Below are 19,611 nucleotides of genomic sequence, written 5' to 3'. Positions count from 1 at the left end.
CCAGCACCTACCGGAGAAGTAGAGGGGCGAATGTAACCCTTGGCCATGCTTTCCTGGATATATTCTCTCATGGCCTCATGTTCGGGACAAGAGAGATGAAAAATCCTACCCTTAGGGAGCTTAGCTCCTGGTACCAAATCGATTGCACAATCGTATTCTCTATGAGGAGGTAACACTTCGGAGGCCTTTTTAGAAAAAACATCAGCGAAGTCCTGAATAAACTCAGGTAGAGTGTTCACCTCCTCAGGGAGAGAAATAAAATTAACAGAAAAACAGGACGTCATGCATTCATTACCCCATTTGGTAAGATCCCCAGTATTCCAGTTAAACGTGGGATTATGCATCTGCAACCAGGGAAGGCCTAAAACCAAATCGGACGATAATCCCTGCATCACCAGTACAGAGCACTGCTCCAAATGAATGGAGCCAACAATGAGTGGGTATGCTGCGTAAAATAACCATTAGCAAGTGGAGTGGAGTCGATACCCACTACTGGGACAGGTTTAGGCAAATTAATCAATGGCATAGCTAGAGACATAGCAAATTCCACAGACATAATATTAGCAGAGGACCCTGAATCCACGAAGGCACTGCCGGTGGCAGACCTACCATCAAAAGAGACCTGAAAAGGAAGCAAGTTCTTATTAGGTTTCATATTTACGGGAAATACCTGTGTGCCCAAGCGACCTCCCCGATGGTCACTTAGGCGCGGAAGTTTTCCGGCTGCTTATTCTTACGCCTGGGACAGTTGTTCACTTGATGCATGTCATCCCCACAGTAGAAGCAGAGACCATTTTTCCCGCGGAGCTCTCTACATTGTTGGGGAGACACGGAGGCCCCGAGATGCATCGGCTCATCCGAGATTCCCGTGGAAGAACGAAGCAACGGAACCTCGGGAGCCATCATGGGGGAGCCAGAGGAGAAGGCACAAAAACGTTAAAGTCGTTCCCTGAGACGTCGGTCAAGACGTACCACTAAAGCCATAACCTGATCTAGAGAGTCAGAAGAGGGATAGCTAACTAATAGGTCTTTCAGGGCGTTCGACAGACCCAATCTAAACTGGCACCTCAAGGCAGGGTCATTCCACCGAGAAGCTACGCACCACTTCCTAAAGTCAGAACAGTACTACTCAACGGGTCTCTTACTCTGACGTAAGGTCACCAGCCGACTCTCGGCAAAGGCAGTCTTGTCAGTCTCGTCATAGATGAGCACGAAAGCAGAAAAAAAAAAGGTCAAGAGAGGAAAGTTCAGGGGCGTCAGGAGCCAAGGAGAAGGCCCATTCTTGGGGGACGTCCTGGAGCCGGGACATAATTATACCCACTCGCTGGTTCCCCAGAACCTGAGGAGTGGGGCCTTAGACGGAAATAGAGCCTACAACTCTCCCGAAAGGAGAAAAAAGTCTTCCGGTCCCCTGAGAACCGGTCAGGCAACTTGAGGTGGGGTTCAAGAGGTGAGGTGGAGGGCACTACCTGGTTAGCATCACGCTGGTTGCACCTCTGAGCCAGGGCTTGTACCTGTAGGGAGAGACCTGCATTTGCTGAGCCAGGGTCTTAAGGGGGTCTATAGTTGTGTAGGAACCAGGGTAGAAAAGGTATATGGGCCTGTGATTATGTAATGTCTTGGTAGGGAGAGACAGGTGAGCCCTAATCTACCCGCCACTCAGTCCCTGCCTACTTGCACGGCCCGTCCTAGGCGACGGCATACAACTGGGCAACGGTCCCTACGCTTAATACGTGCATGACAGACAAACAGACAAGGGTACACAGAAGCAAAGGGAAATAGGGCAGTTGCCCACGGCAACACCGTGAGCAACAAGAGTAGTGAACGAGCCGAGTCAAACCAGGAGTGTACGAGGTACCAAACGCAGAGCAGGAACGTAGTCAGTAAAGCCAGGGTCAATATGAAGCAGAGGTCAGCAGTACTAGCAGGAACAGCAGAGCCAGGAAACAAGACAGAATCATATGCAAAGGAAGAGCAGGAAATGAAGGTATAAATAGACCGAGGGCGGGAGCTAGAACCGTCTGGCCAGGCTGTGATAGGTTCTCCCACTCCTCAGCCTACCAGCCTGAGTGGTAGCAGATCGAGTCACTCTATCAGACCTAGGAGCAGATGCAGACTGATTAACCACGGGCGTCGACACAGAAGCTGTGTCTCGCAGATCCTTTTCAGTCATTTATTATGTTTACGCTGTTATAAAATAAAATCTGCTTTCTTTCACTTATTAATGTGAGGCACGAGGTATTATGAATTTTGAACCTCCATGTGCCTCACGTTAATGGTAACTAACCCAATCATGTACCTCACACATTAACCCAATGTTGTCCATTATGACTTAGGAACATGATGGGGTTAATTACGAATAGTGTGAGGCACATGGAGGTTAAAAATTCATCACACCACGTGGCTCACATCAGAAAATGGAAGAACTCTTTTTTTTTTTTTTAATTATTGTTGGCAAAGTATCGTTTTGTTATCGAGTATCACAATACTAAACGAAGTATCGGTAACAAAGTTTGGTTCTGGTGCTGTATATCTGTACTGAGCTTTGTTCTGGTGCTGTATATATGTACTGAGCTTGGTTCTGGGGCTGTATTTATGTACTGATCTTGCTTCTGATGCTGTATTAATGTACTGAGCTTGGTTCTGGGGCTGTATTTATGTATGGAGCTTGGTTCTGGGGCTGTATTTATGTATGGAGCTTGGTTCTGGGGCTGTATATATGTACTGAGCTTGTTTCTGGGGCTGTATATATATACTGAGCTTGGTTCTGGGGATGTATATATGCATGAGCTTGGTTCTCGTGTATATATGTACTGAGCTTGGTTCTGGTACTGTATATATATGTGTATATATATATATATATATATATATATATATAAGCTTTGTTATGGTGTTGTATATCTGTACTGAGCTTTGTTCTGGTACTGTATATATGTCAAGGCTTGGTTTTGGTATATATTTATAATAACAAAATTGCAGGGCAGATGGAATTGTTTTCAATTCATTGTATATTTAATGGGAACCTGTCTCTTATTTTTAACCCCTTCAACCTCCACCATGCGGTAATACATTTCCTGACAATATTTCCAAACATTCCCCTGTACACTACCGTTCAAAAGTTTAGGGTCACTTAGAAATTTCCTTATTTTTGAAAGAAAAGCACAGTTTTTTTTCAATGAAGACAACATTAAATGAATCAAAAATACACTCTATACATTGTTAATGTGCTAAATGACCATTCTAGCTGCAAACGTCTGGTTTTTAATGCAATATCTACATAGGTGTATAGGGGCCCATTTCCAGCAACCATAACTCCAGTGTTCTAATGGTACATTGTGTTTGCTAACTGTGTTAGAAGGCTAATGGATGATTAGAAAACACTTGAAAACCCTTGTGCAATTATGTTAGCACCGCTGTAAACAGTTTTGCTGTTTAGAGGAGCTATAAAACTGACCTTCCTTTGAGCTAGTTGAGAATCCGGAGAATTACATTTGTGGGTTCGATTAAACTCTCCAAATGGCTAGAAAAAGAGAGCTTTCATGTGAAACTCGACAGTCTATTCTTGTTCTTGTTCTTAGAAATGAAGGCTATTCCATGCGAGAAATTGCCAAGAAACTGAAGATTTCCCACAACGGTGTGTACTACGCCCTTCAGAGGACAGCACACACAGGCTCTAACCAGAGTAGAAAGAGAAGTGGGAGGCCCCGCTGCACAACTGAGCAACAAGACAAGTACATTAGAGTCTCTAGTTTGAGAAATAGACGCCTCACAGGTCCTCAACTGGCAGCTTCATTAAATAGTACCCGCAAAACGCCAGTGTCAGCGTCTACAGTGAAGAGGCGACTCCGGGATGCTGGCCTTCAGTGCAGAGTGGCAAAGAAAAAGCCATATCTGAGACTGGCTAATGGACAGACGAATCGAAGTTTGAGGTGTTTGGATCACACAGAAGAACATTTGTGAGACGCAGAACAACTGAAGAGATGCTGGAAGAGTGCCTGACGCCATTTGTCAAGTATGGTGGAGGTAATGTGATGGTCTGGGGTTGCTTTGGTGCTGGTAAAGTGGGAGATTTGTACAAGGTAAAAGGGATTTTGAATAAGGAGGGCTATCACTCCATTTTGCAACGCCATCCCATACCCTGTGGACAGCGCTTGATTGGAGCCAATTTCATCCGACAACAGGACAATGACACAAAGCAGACCTCCAAATTATGCAATAACTATTTAGGGAAGAAGCAGGCAGCTGGTATTCTATCTGTAATGGAGTGGCCAGCGCAGTCACCAGATCTCAACCCCATAGATCTGTTGTGGGAGCAGCTTGACCGTATGGTACGCAAGAAGTGCCCATCAAGCCAATCCAACTTGTGGGAGGGCCTTCTGGAAGTATGGGGTGAAATTTCTCCCGATTACCTCAGCAAATTAACAGCTAGAATGCCAAAGGTCTGCAATGCTGTAATTGCTGCAAATGGAGCATTCTTTGACGAAAGCAAAGTTTGAAGGAGAAAATTATTATTTCAAATAAAAATCATTATTTCTAACCTTGTCAATGTCTTGACTATATTTTCTAGTCATTTTGCAACTCATTTGATAAATATAAGTGTGAGTTTTCATGGAAAACACAAAATTGTCTGCGTGACCCCAAACTTTTGAACGGTAGTGTATATATATATATATATATATATATATATATATTTAAAAAAAAAAGGAGGTGTACATAGCCTTTAAGATCTCTCCCCCTCCCCCAGGTATCCTCTTCTTCCTGTCCCCCCTTCCTTCAGATATCCTCTTTTCCACCAGTTATCCTCCCCCTAGTATAATGTCTCCTTTAGTGTCATCCACTCTCCTGTGCGGTGTAATGGGACAATAAACCTGTCTTCTCCCTCTGCTTACACAGCCTGGGAGATAAGAGGTAAGAACCGCTACTAGGGATACAAGACAATGAAGCAGAACTGAGAGGATATAGTACAGACATGGGTAACATTGCTTTTTATTGGGGGGGGATGTGATGTGGAGAGGCTCCGGGCAGCAGCCTGACAGACACCACGTACTCACGGTGTCAAAAGTCTTCTTTTATTTCTGCTGCTGCTTGACGCCTCCGCTGCATTCAAACCTCCCGCTGCCTTCATGACGTCTCCCTCCTAGTCTCCTCCACACACGCTGTCACACTGCTATGGAGGAGGAGGGGCGGGCACTATGTCAACAGCGGTCCCTTATGATTTTACTTTGATGCAAAGAACGGGCCCCGGCTCCATGATGGGACCTGTTCCTTTCACCAAATTGAAATCATAAGGGCCAGTGAGCAAATGAATTCCAGCAGTGGAGCACAGGCCCCCGTTGTTTCACATTTATGACCGGACCCCTGACGGTAGTACCGCCAGTACTGCCCTGATGGCAGCCATGCCTGCACCCCATGAGACCCCTCTACCACTTTCTATTCCCCAAAGTACCCCTACCACTTGCTGCCCGGTATGCTGCACTATTTTGATCACAATTTACAATATATAAATTATATTAATAGAAATACTGTGGTGTGAAAGCATCCAATGCAGATGTGAACACAGACCAATGCTGACAATAATAATAAGGCTGCATTATAAGGCCTCATGCACATGGCCATGCCCGTAATCACAAAGTATGGGAGCATGGCCCGTAAAAAACGAAAAGTAGGACATGCTCCATAATTCCGGGCATGGTTCTACGGCACGGACACCTATCCGTAGCGATACGGAAAATTGTCCGCGGCCAATAGAACTGGGCGGGTACGTAATTGCAGACCGTATTACGGTCTGCAATTACGGAGATTTTTTTTTACAGTCCTGTGCATGGGGCCTTACATCTATCATCAATGTGGCTACTGCTAACGGTTTGCTGACTCCGCCTACTTGTGCTGGACCCACCCACAACACGGGGCTATGATTAGATTTTTTTCCAGGGCCACTTTAAACTCCCAATCTGCCCCTGCATATATTACAATGGAGAGAGCCGCAATATCCCCTCTCTATTAGTCTTCATTTGGATTCTGCAGCCAGTGGTCGCCGAACCAGGCAAAACGGAGGTTGGGGAACCCCGATTAATGGTATAGGTATAGGTGTGGGTCCCAGAGCTAGGACCTGAATTTACCAGACCTTTTATGTCTAAGATGGGAAAACCCCTTGAAGACACCATGCTATATTAGGCTATTTTTCCTTATTTGCATTTACTGGTTCTGTCTGCCGGGTGTATGAGTGTTCCAATATTCTGAATTTGGACCAAGGTTTTTTTGTCTTCATATATGATCACTGCTTTTACAGATAAAGGAACACTAATCCTAGAAACGACTGCTAAAAGTAAACAGGAGATAAACTTGCTCACACTGTGTGTCAGTCTGCGATATTTTCTGCATGTGTAATGCCCATGGCCGCGGGCTGCCAGGTTTACCTACCTCCTGATGGCCGCAGCCATGGATCAGTGAGCACTGGCCCCCATCTCCTCCACAGGACATGCCAGCGCTCACTTCCGCTTCACTCTGCTGTGTCCTGTAGGGTGCGCGCGCACGTTTGTGCCCGCTCTTAAAGGGCCAGCGTGCATGCCTGAATTAAAGACCAAATTAGCCCATGAGCACCCTGGACTATAAGAAAGGCCCTGCCCCTTCCTGCATTGCCTGAGCGTTGTTGTTATTACCTATGTTCGTCTCTGCAAATGGTCCCCTAGTGTTTTCCAGTTCCCAGTGTTCCCGTTCCTGCTACTTGTAACCTGTATCCCGAGTTATCCTGGTCCATGTGCCGTATTAAGTTGGAGTCGTGCTGTGCTAAGTACCACGCCTGTCCTGCTACATCACGTCTGGTGCCTGCCTGCCTGCTGCCTAGTCCCATACGAGCCTGTCTTGCTACTGTCTGAAGCTACCACAGGTACACCTATATGAACTATAGACTTTGACCTGTGTCCTGTTGGCCAGCTGCCATACCGTTGAGGTGGTACGGCAAAGTGGATCCACACACCCTATGTGACAGTATGTTCCTGAAGCAAAAAGTCTTGTAGAAATCTTTCAGAGAACACAGGGGTTAATTATCTGCTGAACAGTCTAATTTTTGGCTGGTGACCAGCTAAAGGGTGGGGCATATGAAAAGGGGCAGAGTTTAACGATCTGTGTGTCCTACTGCAGACAGGGCAGAGGGGGAGAAGGCTCCTGCTGCATCCAGTTGACTTATAGCCAGTCACAGAACTGTAAGAAGAATGAGGGGGGGGGGGGGAATGGCTGATCTCCTGGAACATACACTCCACAACATTAAATTGCAATACCAAGAAGGGCAAACCGTAAGGTTATGCAAATCGAGGAAGTGGCAGGTGTCGCTAAGATCTGCAAATTATGACATTTTCAAGCACCTATCTCCAATCTGTGGCATGTGAGAGGGGCATAAAAGCCAGATTGAAAGCAAAGTCTTGTTAGCCACATGAAACCTCAAAAATGCGATCATGTGGTGTGGGATGATTTACGATGCCTCCTGTTCGTCAATGTGCCAGTTATCGCCACTTGTCGAAAACTGAGAGAGGGACAGAATCCTTGATCTGAGATACCTTAGTTTACCACTCCGGCAGATCACTACGCACCTAGGCCGAGATGTCAGCACTGTTCAACGTTGCGTTTCCCGGAAGTTGGGAGAACAACAACAAATGGGAATGACAGCAAGAGGTGCGCGGAGGTGAATCTGTGCACGTACGGATCGTCTGATTGGAAGAATAGTGCGTAGTGATCCATTCTGTACTGCAAGTGAAATTGGACATCACATTCGAAGTCGAGGTCTGCAACCAGTGTCGACACAAACCATCAGAAGGCATTTGCACGACATCGGGCTATGAGCCAGACGTCCAGCTTCAGGTGTTCCATTGACTACATGCCCCCGCATCATGGTGCACAGCAAGACGGCAATGGAGGCTGGAATGGAGGTCTATCCTCTTCAGTGATGAGTCCCGCTTGTGTCTCAGACGCAATGATAGCTGGAGATACGTGTGGAGACCAAGTGGGAAACGCCACGAAGAGGCCTTCACAAGGGAACATCACAACAGTCCTACTCCCGGGATTATACTGTGGGGTGGCATAATGTACGGAAGCCGGACTCCACTAGTCTTTCTTTCAGGTACACTAACAGATAGGCTTTACATTGATTTGGTGGTGGAACCAGTGGTAGGGCCATTTCTCCAAAGTGTCCCAGAAACTTTTCAACAGGACATTGCTAGGCCGCATCCTGCTCGTGCTACTTTGAGTAGCATGCATGCCTAAATGTGCTACTATGGCCTGCAGCGCCTCCGGACTTGTCTCCCATCGAGCATATCTGGAACGTCATTGGTCGGCAATTGCAACGGGAGCTGCCGGCAGCCATTCTTGTTGATTTGCATGCCCAAGTGCATTCAGCATGGCATAGTATTCCTCAAACAACCGTTAATAACCTCATTGCTAGCATGACAAGGCTTGTAAGTGTGTGTTTGTCTGCACGTACTGAATAAATCAAGATATTTGGAATATTTTGTTTCTATTTTTTATCATTTGCATATCCTTAACATGTCTATCGATCCTGTGATTTCCACAATTCCAAAACTTTTCCTTCTTGGCGTTGCAATTTCAATGTTGAGTAGTGCATATATAATAATTCTTTATATATTTCTCAGTATTAATTGCAATGTGAGACAAAATAGGATCAAAAGGAAAGGAAGGGATTATTCCCATTTTATAAAGTGATGGCATATCGCTAGGATATGCTATAACTGGTGGGAGGGTGGTAGTTTCTTATGCAGTGTTCTTCAAACACTCAGGCCTGATTTACACAAGCGTGTGCGTTTTGCGCACGCAAAAAATGCGGCGTTTTGTGTGCGCAAAAGGCACTTAACAGCTGCGTGTGTCATCAGTGTATGATGCGCGGCTGCGTGATTTTCGCGCAGCCGCCATCATTATGACACTCCGTTTGGATGTTTGTAAACAGAAAAGCACGTGGTGCTTTTCTGTTTACATTCAGAGTTTGACAGCTGTTGCGCGAATCACGCAGTTCGCACGGAAGTGCTTCCGTGCGGCATGCGTGGTTTTCACGCACCCATTGACTTCAATAGGTGCGTGAGCCGCGAAAAACGGCGAAATATAGAACATGTCGTGAGTTTTACGCAGCGGACTCACGCTGCGCAAAACTCACGGACTGTCTGCACTGCCCCATAGACTTGTATAGATCCGTGCAACCCGCGTGAAAAGCACGCGCGTCGCACGGACGTATATCACGCTCATGTAAACGAGGCCTCAGTCTACTGAGAGACGTGTCGGATCACATGCCCCTCCATCAGCTGCCCTATTTAGGGCTGTGCACTCTCTCTGTGGAGCAGACTGTACTAACCAAAGGGGTGGGGCTTTACAAATGAAGACAGACATCGACACTGACCTGCTAACAACAATATATTAGTAAGTGGCTGATAATACGGTTTTACTTTTGCATTTGAGAAAATAATCAAAGTGACCAACCCATTAACCCTTTCCCGTCCCATGACGAAACTGTACATCATGGAGCAAGAAGGGGGCTCATACTCTGCACAGCTGACTCGTATCACAGCTGACTCACTGCTCTAACGGCCAGGAACAGAGATCACTGTTCCTGGCTGTACAACTAGTTAAATGCGGCAGTCAATAGCGACCGCAGCATTTAAACCGTTAGAAGGAGGGGCGGCTTCCTCTGACAGCCAATCACCCCGCCCACGGTGCAATTGCGGGGCGCCGATGGTTGTCATGGCAGCCCGGGGGCCTAATGAAGGCTCCCAGGTCTGCCTTCTGTCTGCTTCTGAAAAGCCTGTAAAAATTACAATATACTGCAATACATTTGTATTGCAGTGTATTGCACTAGCAATCTAACGATCACTGGTTCAAGTCCCCTAGGGGGACTAATAAAAAGTGTAAAAAAAAGTTATATACATTTTTCAGGAGTATAAAAAAAAAAAAAACAAGAAACTATTTTTTCCTTTTTCCCCAAGCACAATGTCAAAACTGAAATAAAATTGGTATCGCTGCGTCCGTAAAAGTCTGTATTATTACAATATACCATTATTTAACTCTCACATTGAAAAGCTTAAAACTTTTTTTTTTTTAAAACACCAGAATTGTTGTTTCTTGGTCACCTTAGCGCTAATAAAAAAAAATGTAATAAAAAGTGATCAAAAAATCGTATGTACCAAAAAAACGGTAACAAAAACTACAGCTCTTCCCGCAAAAAATAAGCCCCCATAAATCTCAATTAACAAAAAATACAAAAAGTTACAGCTCTCAGAATGTTATGACACAAAACGAATTTATTTTTTTGAACAAATATTTTTTTCATTGTAAAAGAAGTAAAATATAAAAAAAACAACTATATAAATTTGGTATCACAGTAATTCTATTGAGCCACAGAATAATGTCAAGTTGACGTCTTTACCGCACGGTGAAAGTCGTAAAAACGAAACAGAAAAAACAAAGGGGGAATTTAGTTTTTTTTCCAATTCCACCCCACAAAGAACTTTTTTTCAGTTTCCCAGTACATTATATGGTAATTTCAATGGTGTCAATAGAAACTACAACCCCTCCCGCAAAAAAATAAGCCCTCACACCACTCTATTCACGGGAAAATAAAAAAAGTTATGGCTCTCGGAAAGCAGGGAGTAAAAACCGAAAACATAAAAACGAAAAATGTCTGGGTCTTTAAAGGGTTAATTTTATTCTGTGGGTCAGTATGATTACAGCAAAACCAAATTTATAGTTTGTTTTTTTTAAGTTTTATTATTTTTGCGCAAAAAAAAACACTTTAAAAAAAAAAAAAAAAAAAAAGCTTCTGTGTGGCCACATTTAGACCTATAACTTTTTTTACCCTATTGACGGAGCTGTATGAATGCTTATTTTTTGGAATACATATGACTTTTTAGTTATTTTTTATTCTTTTTTAGGTTTGTGGGAATTAGTTCTGTAGCGGTCGGCACAATGAATCCAAATTGCAGTCAGTGAAAGTGACACATAACGTTATTTTCAAACAGATCAGCTTCCTGCTCTATAATTGGTGGCAGAATACAAAAAATAAACGTACGGCCTTAACATTCAGGCAACAAAACAAAAGTAAACTCTGCTGGGCTGAGTGCTAACTAAACACGTTTTCCCGCACTATACAAGTGGCATACTACCATACCTCCCAACTGTCCCGGATTCAGCGAAACTGTCCCGGATTCCGGGCGGTGTCTCGCTGTCCCAGGTGGCCGGAGGTATGTCCCGCTGTCAACTGTATCTGCGTCCTCAGGACGCAGATACAGTTGAACGCAATTCTGAAGCAGGGGACAATCAGCTCCCTGCTTCAGAAATAGATTCGAGCAGAGGAAGCTCACCGGGCTATTTTAAGCGCTGTGCTTGAGGAAGCCCTTGATGTAACTGTCCATATATGGACAGTGACGTCAGTGGCTACTAATTGAGCGGAATCTCCGTTGCCGATGATCGGTCCGGGGATTTCGCTCCTAGACATTGACATCAGGGGCTCCTCCTGGAGTGGAATCCCTAGCCAGAATCCGCAAAAGGGATTCCGCTCAAGGAGTAGCCACTGACCTCACTGTCCATATATGGATAGTGACATCAAGGCTTCCCTCTAAGAGTCATCTGTATGGGCATTATATTGTATGGGAGAATCTGTGTGGGCATTATACTGTATGGGGGCATCTGTTGGTTTTATACTGTATGAGTGCATCTATGGGGCAGTATACTCTATGATGGCAGCTATGGGGGCATAATACTGTATGGTGGCAGCTATAGGGGCATTATACTGTATGGTAGCAGCTATGTGGGCATTATACTGTATGGTGGCAGCTATGGGGGCATTATACTGTGTGGGGGCCACTATTTGGTATTATACTGTGTGAAAGGCACTATGGGAGCATGATACTGTGTGGGCTGAACTGGGTGTGTATGGGCTTGGGTGGGATTAGAGGCATGGCTTAAAAGAAAAAAAAAATTGTCCCTCTTTGTGATACTTGAAAGTTGGGAGGTATGTACTACCAACCACCCAAAACAAAACCAGAATCCGTGTGTTACCTCACACAACTTGCAAACGTCCAGTAGGAGGCTAGGAGACTTCAGTATTTTTGTCTCCAGACAAAGGAACAGGTTCTGTCTTTTCCCATATCGCCTCACCAAATGCCCAGAGTGAACACTTTATATAGCTCCATGAGCTGTCCTGCAATACCTGTGAATTGCAGTGAAAAACCAGTACTGGACATAAAATGAGTGATAGGCCCCACTACCAAGCTGCCTATCATTCCATAAAAATCCTGTCCCTAACTTTGCAATTACCAAAACCCTTAGCAAACTACTTCCTGTCACTGTCTCACAGGAGACAAGATGAACAAAAAAAAATTCTGCCATGGTTATTCTTTTGTTTTCTACAGTGTTTACTGTGCAGGTTAAATAACAATTAGCCCCTGCCTCTGGCTTACATCTATGGCAGATGTAGGGGCTTTGTCAGCCTTTGTTAGGCTGCCATAGCACCCTGCAATCATGCCGATGGGCTAACATGTAACGCAGTTCGCAATTACAACCTCACGCCATATACACACACATATATATATATATATATATATATATATATATATATATATATACACACATACACACACACACACACACACATACCCAGTATGGGGTATGAAGAAGGTCATCTCTCAAATGTGAACTCACATGGATTTTGCTTAACAACATAGGGACTCCACTGCTCTAGTGACTGCACAAGCAACTATTGTCTAAACAAGCAAGAGTTTAAAAGTAAAGTGGCAATGCTGGTAGGAAAATATTTGTAAAAGGTCATTAAAGGGGTTGTCCAGTTTAGAAAACCCATTTTCATATACCTCATTGGGGATTTCTGACTTAATAGAGGGGTCCCTTGTTCAGGATTGTCATCTCTTGACCAGAGTGGAAAATGGTTAAGGTGACCTGACCTGCATTACACAGTCAACTCATTGATACAAATGGGATACTTCACTTCTCGTGGAATGGCACTGCAGGGAAATGAAACACTGCCAGGTTTCCCCACAGATTACAGCTGATCGCTGGGGTTCCATCAAGGGGATCAGCTTGTCAAGGAACCTTTCTAACAAGTAGGGTTTGTCCAAAGCGGAGAACCATTTTGAGTCCTACAAATCATTCTGTTATTTTGTGTCACGGACAGGCCTCTGGACAGTAGTGGGGACCCATTGTGTCACTATTTGGCTTAGGGATAAACTGAGGGCTCTGATAGCATGGGCATTATTAATAGGCTGCTATTCGGCAGTATATGCTGTGCCTCACTACTCGCACACTATCCCTCCGTGTCTTACACACTGCACTCACTCCCTATGTATCACTCATAGTTCTGACCCCTATGCACTACTGCCCCCTATATCCCGGATACATTATTATCACTTGTGCATTACACACCGTATTTATTTTCTGCACTACACATTTATATCCATGCCCCACACACAACTCCCCTTAAGGCTAGTGGGAGAGGCTATTATTATTTAACACACCTGAGCACTCTCCTTCAGCAGCATTTTTTAGCTGTCTGCGTCCTGCTGGGATTATACCTGCCCAATTTGTGAGTATGGCCTTTTTTTGTGTTTTTTTTTTTTTTTTAAATCATAAACTGAGGGCACAGTCTAAGGCCTCATTTACACGAGCGTGTGCGTTTTGCGCGCGCAAAAAACGCTGCGTTTTGCGCGCGCAAAAGGCACTTGGCAGCTCCGTGTGTCATCCGTGTATGATGCGCGGCTGCGTGATTTTCGCGCAGCCGCCATCATAGAGATGAGGCTAGTCGACGCCCGTCACTGTCCAAGGTGCTGAAAGAGCTAACTGATCGGCAGTAACTCTTTCAGCACCCTCGACAGTGAATGCCGATCACAATATACACCAACCTGTGAATAAAAAAAGATGTTCAAACTTACCATGAACTGCCTGCTTCCTCCAGTCCGGTCTCCCGGCCGTTGCCTTGGTGACGCGTCCCTCTCTCGTCATCCGGCCCCACCTCCCAGGATGACGCCGCAGTCCATGAGACCGCTGCAGCCTGTGATTGGCTGCAGCCTGTGCTTGGCCTGTGATTGGCTGCAGCTGTCACTTGGACTTAACTGTCATCCCGGGAGGTCGGACCGGAGTTATCGGTAAGTCAGAACGTCTTTTTTTTTTTACAGGTTCATGGATTTTCGGAGCGGAAGTCACTGTCCATGGTGCTGAACCAGTTTAACGTTTTCAGCACCGTGGACAGAGACTGTCTCCTGACGTCGCGTACCCGAACATTTTTTACCGGTTTCGGTCAAAACGAGTTTGGCCGAACCCGGTGAAGTTCGGTGCGCTCATCTCGAATTTGACACTCCGTTTGGATGTTTGTAAACAGAAAAGCACGTGGTGCTTTTCTGTTTACATTCAGGAGTTTGACAGCTCTTGCGCGAATCACGCAGTTCGCACGGAAGTGCTTCCGTGCGGCATGCGTGGTTTTCACGCACCCATTGACTTCAATGGGTGCGTGATGCGCGAAAAACGCACGATTTTAGAACATGTCGTGAGTTTTACGCAACGCACGCGCACTGCGCAAAATTCACGCATCGTCTAAACAGCCCCATAGACTATTATAGGTGCGTACGACACGCGTGAAAAGCACGCGCGTCGCACGCGCGTATAATACGCTCGTGTAAATGAGGCCTAAGGGATATTGCGATTTTTCACCTTAAAATGCCTTCCCCTGTGGCTTGCAGATGGCATTTCCATAGCATGGCACAAAAATCACTAAACAGAAGTGTGGTCGTATAAATCCGAGGTCAGGGTTGGTGGTAGGCTGAGCATCAATCAGCTGATATGTGTCCATCTCTTAAAGATGTCACTTGACGCGCTGCTACACAATGCCCAGTGGAGGTGGGCGGTATTCCTTCAAGTGAACCTTTCAGCTTGTTTATGCTGCCTGATCAATGGGCAACATGTAGCAGAACAGGAAAAATGAAGCACCGTACATTCATAAATAACTTTAGAAAACAATGAAGTAGTAGTTTCTAATTATTGTTTTAATATATGGAATAATTATTTTAATGATCATACTATACTTATCAGCGTGCAGCTAGTATCCGATTTGAAGTGAAGTGAAAACAGAATTTTAGCATTTTTTTGCAAATTTAAAAATGAAAAACTCTAATTTCGCATGGACATAAGTATTAAGACCCTTTGCTATGACACTTGAAATTTAGATCTGGCGGCCTCCTATTTCGCTAGATCATCTTTGAAATCTTTCTACACCTTGATTGGAGTCCACCTGCGGTAAATTTATTTGATTGGACATGATTTGAAAAGACACACTCATGTCTATATAAGGTCCCACAGCTGACAATGAATATCAGAGCAAAAAACCAAGCCATGAGGAGAAAATAACTGCCCGTAGAGCTCAGACACAGGATTGTGTGGGGGCATAGATCTGGAGAAGTGTACAAAAAAAATTCTGCTGCATGGAAAGTTTCCAAGAGCACAGTGGCTTCCATAATTCTTAAATGAAAGAAGTTTGGAACAACCAGGACTCTTCCTAGAGCTGGCTGCCCCACCAAACTAAAGTAATCGGGGAGAAAGGCCTTGGTTATGGAAATGACCAAGAACCCAATGGTCACTCTGGCTGAGCTCCAAAGATCCTGTGTGCAGAAGGGAGAAACTTCCAGAAGGTCAATCATCACTGCAGGACTCCACTAATCTGGGCTTTATGGCAGGAGTGGCCAGAAAGAAGCCTCTCCTCAGTAAAAGAAACATGAAAGCCCGTCTGGTGTTTTAAAAAAAGCACCTAAAGGACTCTCAGACTGTGAGAAACAAGATTCTGTGGTCTGATGAAACCAAGATTGAACTTTTTGGCCTTAATTCTAAGCGTTATGTCTAGAGGAGAGCAGGCAATGCTCATGACCTGCCCAATATCATCCCTACAGTGAAGCATGGTGGCGGCAGCATCATGCTATGGGGGGGGGGGGTTTCAGTGGCTGGGTCAGGGAGACCGATCAGGTTTGAGGGAAAAATTTATGGAGCAAAGTACAGAGATATTCTTAATGAAAACCTGATCCAGAGTGCTCTGGACCTTAGAATGGGCCGAAGGTTCACCTTCCAACAAGACAACGACCCTAAGCACACAACCAAGACAACACAGGAGTGGCTAAAGGACAACTCTGTGAATGTCCTTGAGTGGTCCAGCCAGAGCCCTGACTTGAGACCAATGAAACATCTCTGGAGAGACCTGAAAATGACTGTCCACTGACGGTCCCCATCCAACCTGACAGACATTGAGAGGATCTGCAGAGAAGAATGGCAGAAAATTGACAAATCCAGGTGTGCAAACCTTGTGGCATACCCAAGAAGACTGGAGGCTGTTATCACTGCCAAAGGTGCTTCAAATAAGAACTGAGTAAAGGGTCTGAATACTTAGGTCAATGCAATATTTTAGTTTTTCCTTCATTAATAAATTATCAAAGATTACTAACATTCTGTTTTCACTTTGTCATTATGGGGTATCGAGTGCTGAATGAGGTGGAAAAATGTGATTTTTTTTTTAAATTTAGCACACGGCCTCAACATAACAAAATGTGAAAAAATTTAAAGGGTCTGAAGACTTTCCAAATGGATTGTATACTCAGAGATAACTGTCAATCACTGACAGAAGACAGGGGAAATCAGAATCAGGACTTACTAATTACGAGTATGGAGTTAAAACTATAATTACAATCTTCTACTGCATCATTTTCATTAAACTATATAGAAATCTCCTTAGCTTCACCTGCTCTACTACATGATGCCCACAATCGACCGAGAACACACAGAAGATATGTCCACTTTAATCATCTCTTATCAATTGTTGCAGCCCAGCCCTGATTAATAATATAATCTTGTGCTGTAAGAATATACAATAGGTATAATTGATTGAGAAATATAAACCAAAACAATTCTCTAATGGTTGCATGGTTTTCAAAGTCCTTTGCACCTACCGCAATACATGATCATGGTACAGATTTATATTTTATTATTTTATTATTCTCAAATAGCCATAATAATTTCTGCTCTGCACAAATATTTTTAAATACATACATTTTGACCAAATTTACCTATTGTTGTTAAAAGGGATTCCTATGACATATTAATAAGACATGTCCTAAAAGTAAAACCATTAGGGATTCAAGTACATGTAATCTCCTCTGATCTTGGGAATAAGGTGGTGCAGTTCCTCAATTTCAAAGAAATGGTCCTTCATTGAATAGTATGAAGCTACGTCAAGCAACAACTAACTGTACGTAAACATCATATCATGTGATCTCTACTCATAAGAACATATTCATAAAAGTGGAGGTCATGTGACACAAAGTCCATGCACAGAAGAGTCTGTTGACGCTATGGCAACTCCAGAGCAAGCACAATAGTTACGGTATTGCAGCAGAGCCCTTAAAGTGGAATAGTGACCACGCATTTGCTGTCGCCTCTCTATTGAAAGTAGGGAACTAGACCGCCATGATCTTGAGATCAATTGAGGGCCATTTGTTGGACCCCTTTAGTCTGAAAAGAAGTGGGGAAAAACAGAGAAATTGTTTGATAAAATGAAATTAGTTTAACAATTTTTGAGTTAAAGTTTCCATTTTGCAATTTTTAAAATGTTTGAAAGGTTGACTAATGATATCAAATGAAGTAAATGAGCGAGTAGCGCAATGCACTGCTATGATTTAACCATGTGAGTGCATCACTGCTTGCCCTATTGTGCCTCTCTCTATGCATAGTTCACATTGGGGTAGATTTTCTAATACTGTCTAATATTTAGATAGTGTAAACTTATACTAGACAGTCAGAAGAATAGTAAATATGCCCCATTATTCTATCTCCAAAGATAGCCTCATGCCTGTTACATTTCATAGACATCGCAACTAAACGTCATATCACTGTGTGATAAGTCATTATGTTTCTACATATAACTGCGATGTAACATCTCACCAAAAGGTTCTTGCGCACTATTTGTAATGGTTGTTCTATGCGTGAAATTTCTTCTATAGGGGTAAAATTATTATATTGATATATTCTTGATTTGTCTACTGAAAATACAAAACATAATGAATGGAAACAAAGTATGATATGCATGAGAAATATGCCAGTGGTAACAAATCTAGTACAGTTCCCATTTGAGGGTTTTCCTGTGACTCCAAGCCAATAACCTCTTGATCTCACAAAATATTGTGTGAGCTTTTCAGGTCATATTGTACATATTTTGCACTGTAAAAAATTCTTGGCGGCATACAAACTATTGTATATTTCTATGTGACTTCATCTGTATTGCTGTAAAGATACTACTGCAGTATAGAACTGCTACATTATTCACTAAATGCCAATTGTCTACATGTTGTAGCAGATAAGGATACGGTTTATAGATTTAATAGGTTGGCGTAAACTATGCGAACATCATAAGGCATGTGATATTATTATGATACTGATCAAACCTATTCATGTATGCTATTGAAACAGTGAATGTTATTACAGTATATAACAGATTATTTTCTACTTTCTCGTCATCACAAGGTTTGTTAACTGCCACTAAAAATATAATTATTCTTTTAGTGGATGTGTACTTACAAGATCCTATAAAAGTCAATATACATCAGTAGCATTCAAAAGAAAAGGCAAACATTAATAAATGGTCGTTTTGGAGTACTTACGGATTGTTCTGCGCTCTAGTCAGGCTGCAAAGAATTGCCAAAATCCACAGAAGAAACATATTCAGCAACAAACACAGTTCAATCCACACACAGGACTTCACCCAGTGCCCCTACAGGGGTAACTGTCTTCCTTTCCAAGCACACAGCTCAGGAGGGGGGAGTGTGCCCTGGGGGTGGAAGGAGCAGTGTGTGCTCTGCTCTCTCCCCCCCTGTTTAGTTTGTGAAGGATTTAACCCTTGTTCCGACTTGCCCTTATGCAATGCTTGCAACTGCGAATGTCTTCTTCTTTCCAAAGAAATCTTGAAATGATATCTCTTTCATCAGCTTTAAGTCTGCACTTTTTATTAGTACAGTATCTTCTGCACTTTTCTACTCCATAATGTTGCTCTCTGTATGAGATATATATATATACACACACACTCTTTTCAGTATATGTTACCTGTCTAAAACCACTTTGCCCCTAACTGTATCTCCTCCTCCATTCTCTCCTGGCTTGCCTCACATACAAGGCTAGAGCGGGCATAATGAAGAAGTATGGCAACCAGTCTTTTTATAAATATGTGAGCTCTTTACTGTAGCCAGTTTGAAGGGCGTGTGAGTTTCACCAGCCAAGCCCCAAATTGGGGAGGGCTGGGCATTCAAGGAGGGAAAAGAAGGAGGGGGCTTGACCCTATAAATCACTAGTAACAGACATTTTAAAACAAGATATATGGCATGCTCCCCTTTCCCTCCTCCCTCATTGCTAACTCAATGAATGACCTTAAGCTGGAAGAGGTAGAATGAGGGGGAGAGGAGGATATTAAAACAACTCCTAAGGGAATTCCCTTTCATCCCCCTGGTATTCTTTTCTGCCAGGTTCTACTAATACTTGCTTCTAGGAGCGCATGATTAACATGGGATACGGTTAGGAGAGAAGCAG

The 19,611-nt window shown here is 43.7% G+C and overlaps 1 protein-coding gene across 1 annotated transcript in view; it reads right to left on the bottom strand.

Moving 5' to 3' along the window:
• Positions 1–19,195, bottom strand: part of CPAMD8 (C3 and PZP like alpha-2-macroglobulin domain containing 8) — a 112,045-nt gene extending 92,850 nt beyond the window's left edge. Inside the window, exon 1 of the mRNA XM_075825316.1 lies at positions 18,693–19,195. Coding sequence (XP_075681431.1) covers positions 18,693–18,751 — 59 coding nt within the window. The 5' untranslated portion in view covers positions 18,752–19,195. The remainder of the gene's footprint in view (positions 1–18,692) is intronic.
• Between the last annotated feature and the right edge of the window lie 416 nt (positions 19,196–19,611).

The sequence above is a fragment of the Rhinoderma darwinii genome, chromosome 1 (genome assembly GCF_050947455.1).
Source record: "Rhinoderma darwinii isolate aRhiDar2 chromosome 1, aRhiDar2.hap1, whole genome shotgun sequence".
NCBI lineage: Eukaryota > Metazoa > Chordata > Amphibia > Anura > Rhinodermatidae > Rhinoderma > Rhinoderma darwinii.
This window is presented reverse-complemented; position numbering and strand designations above follow the sequence as displayed.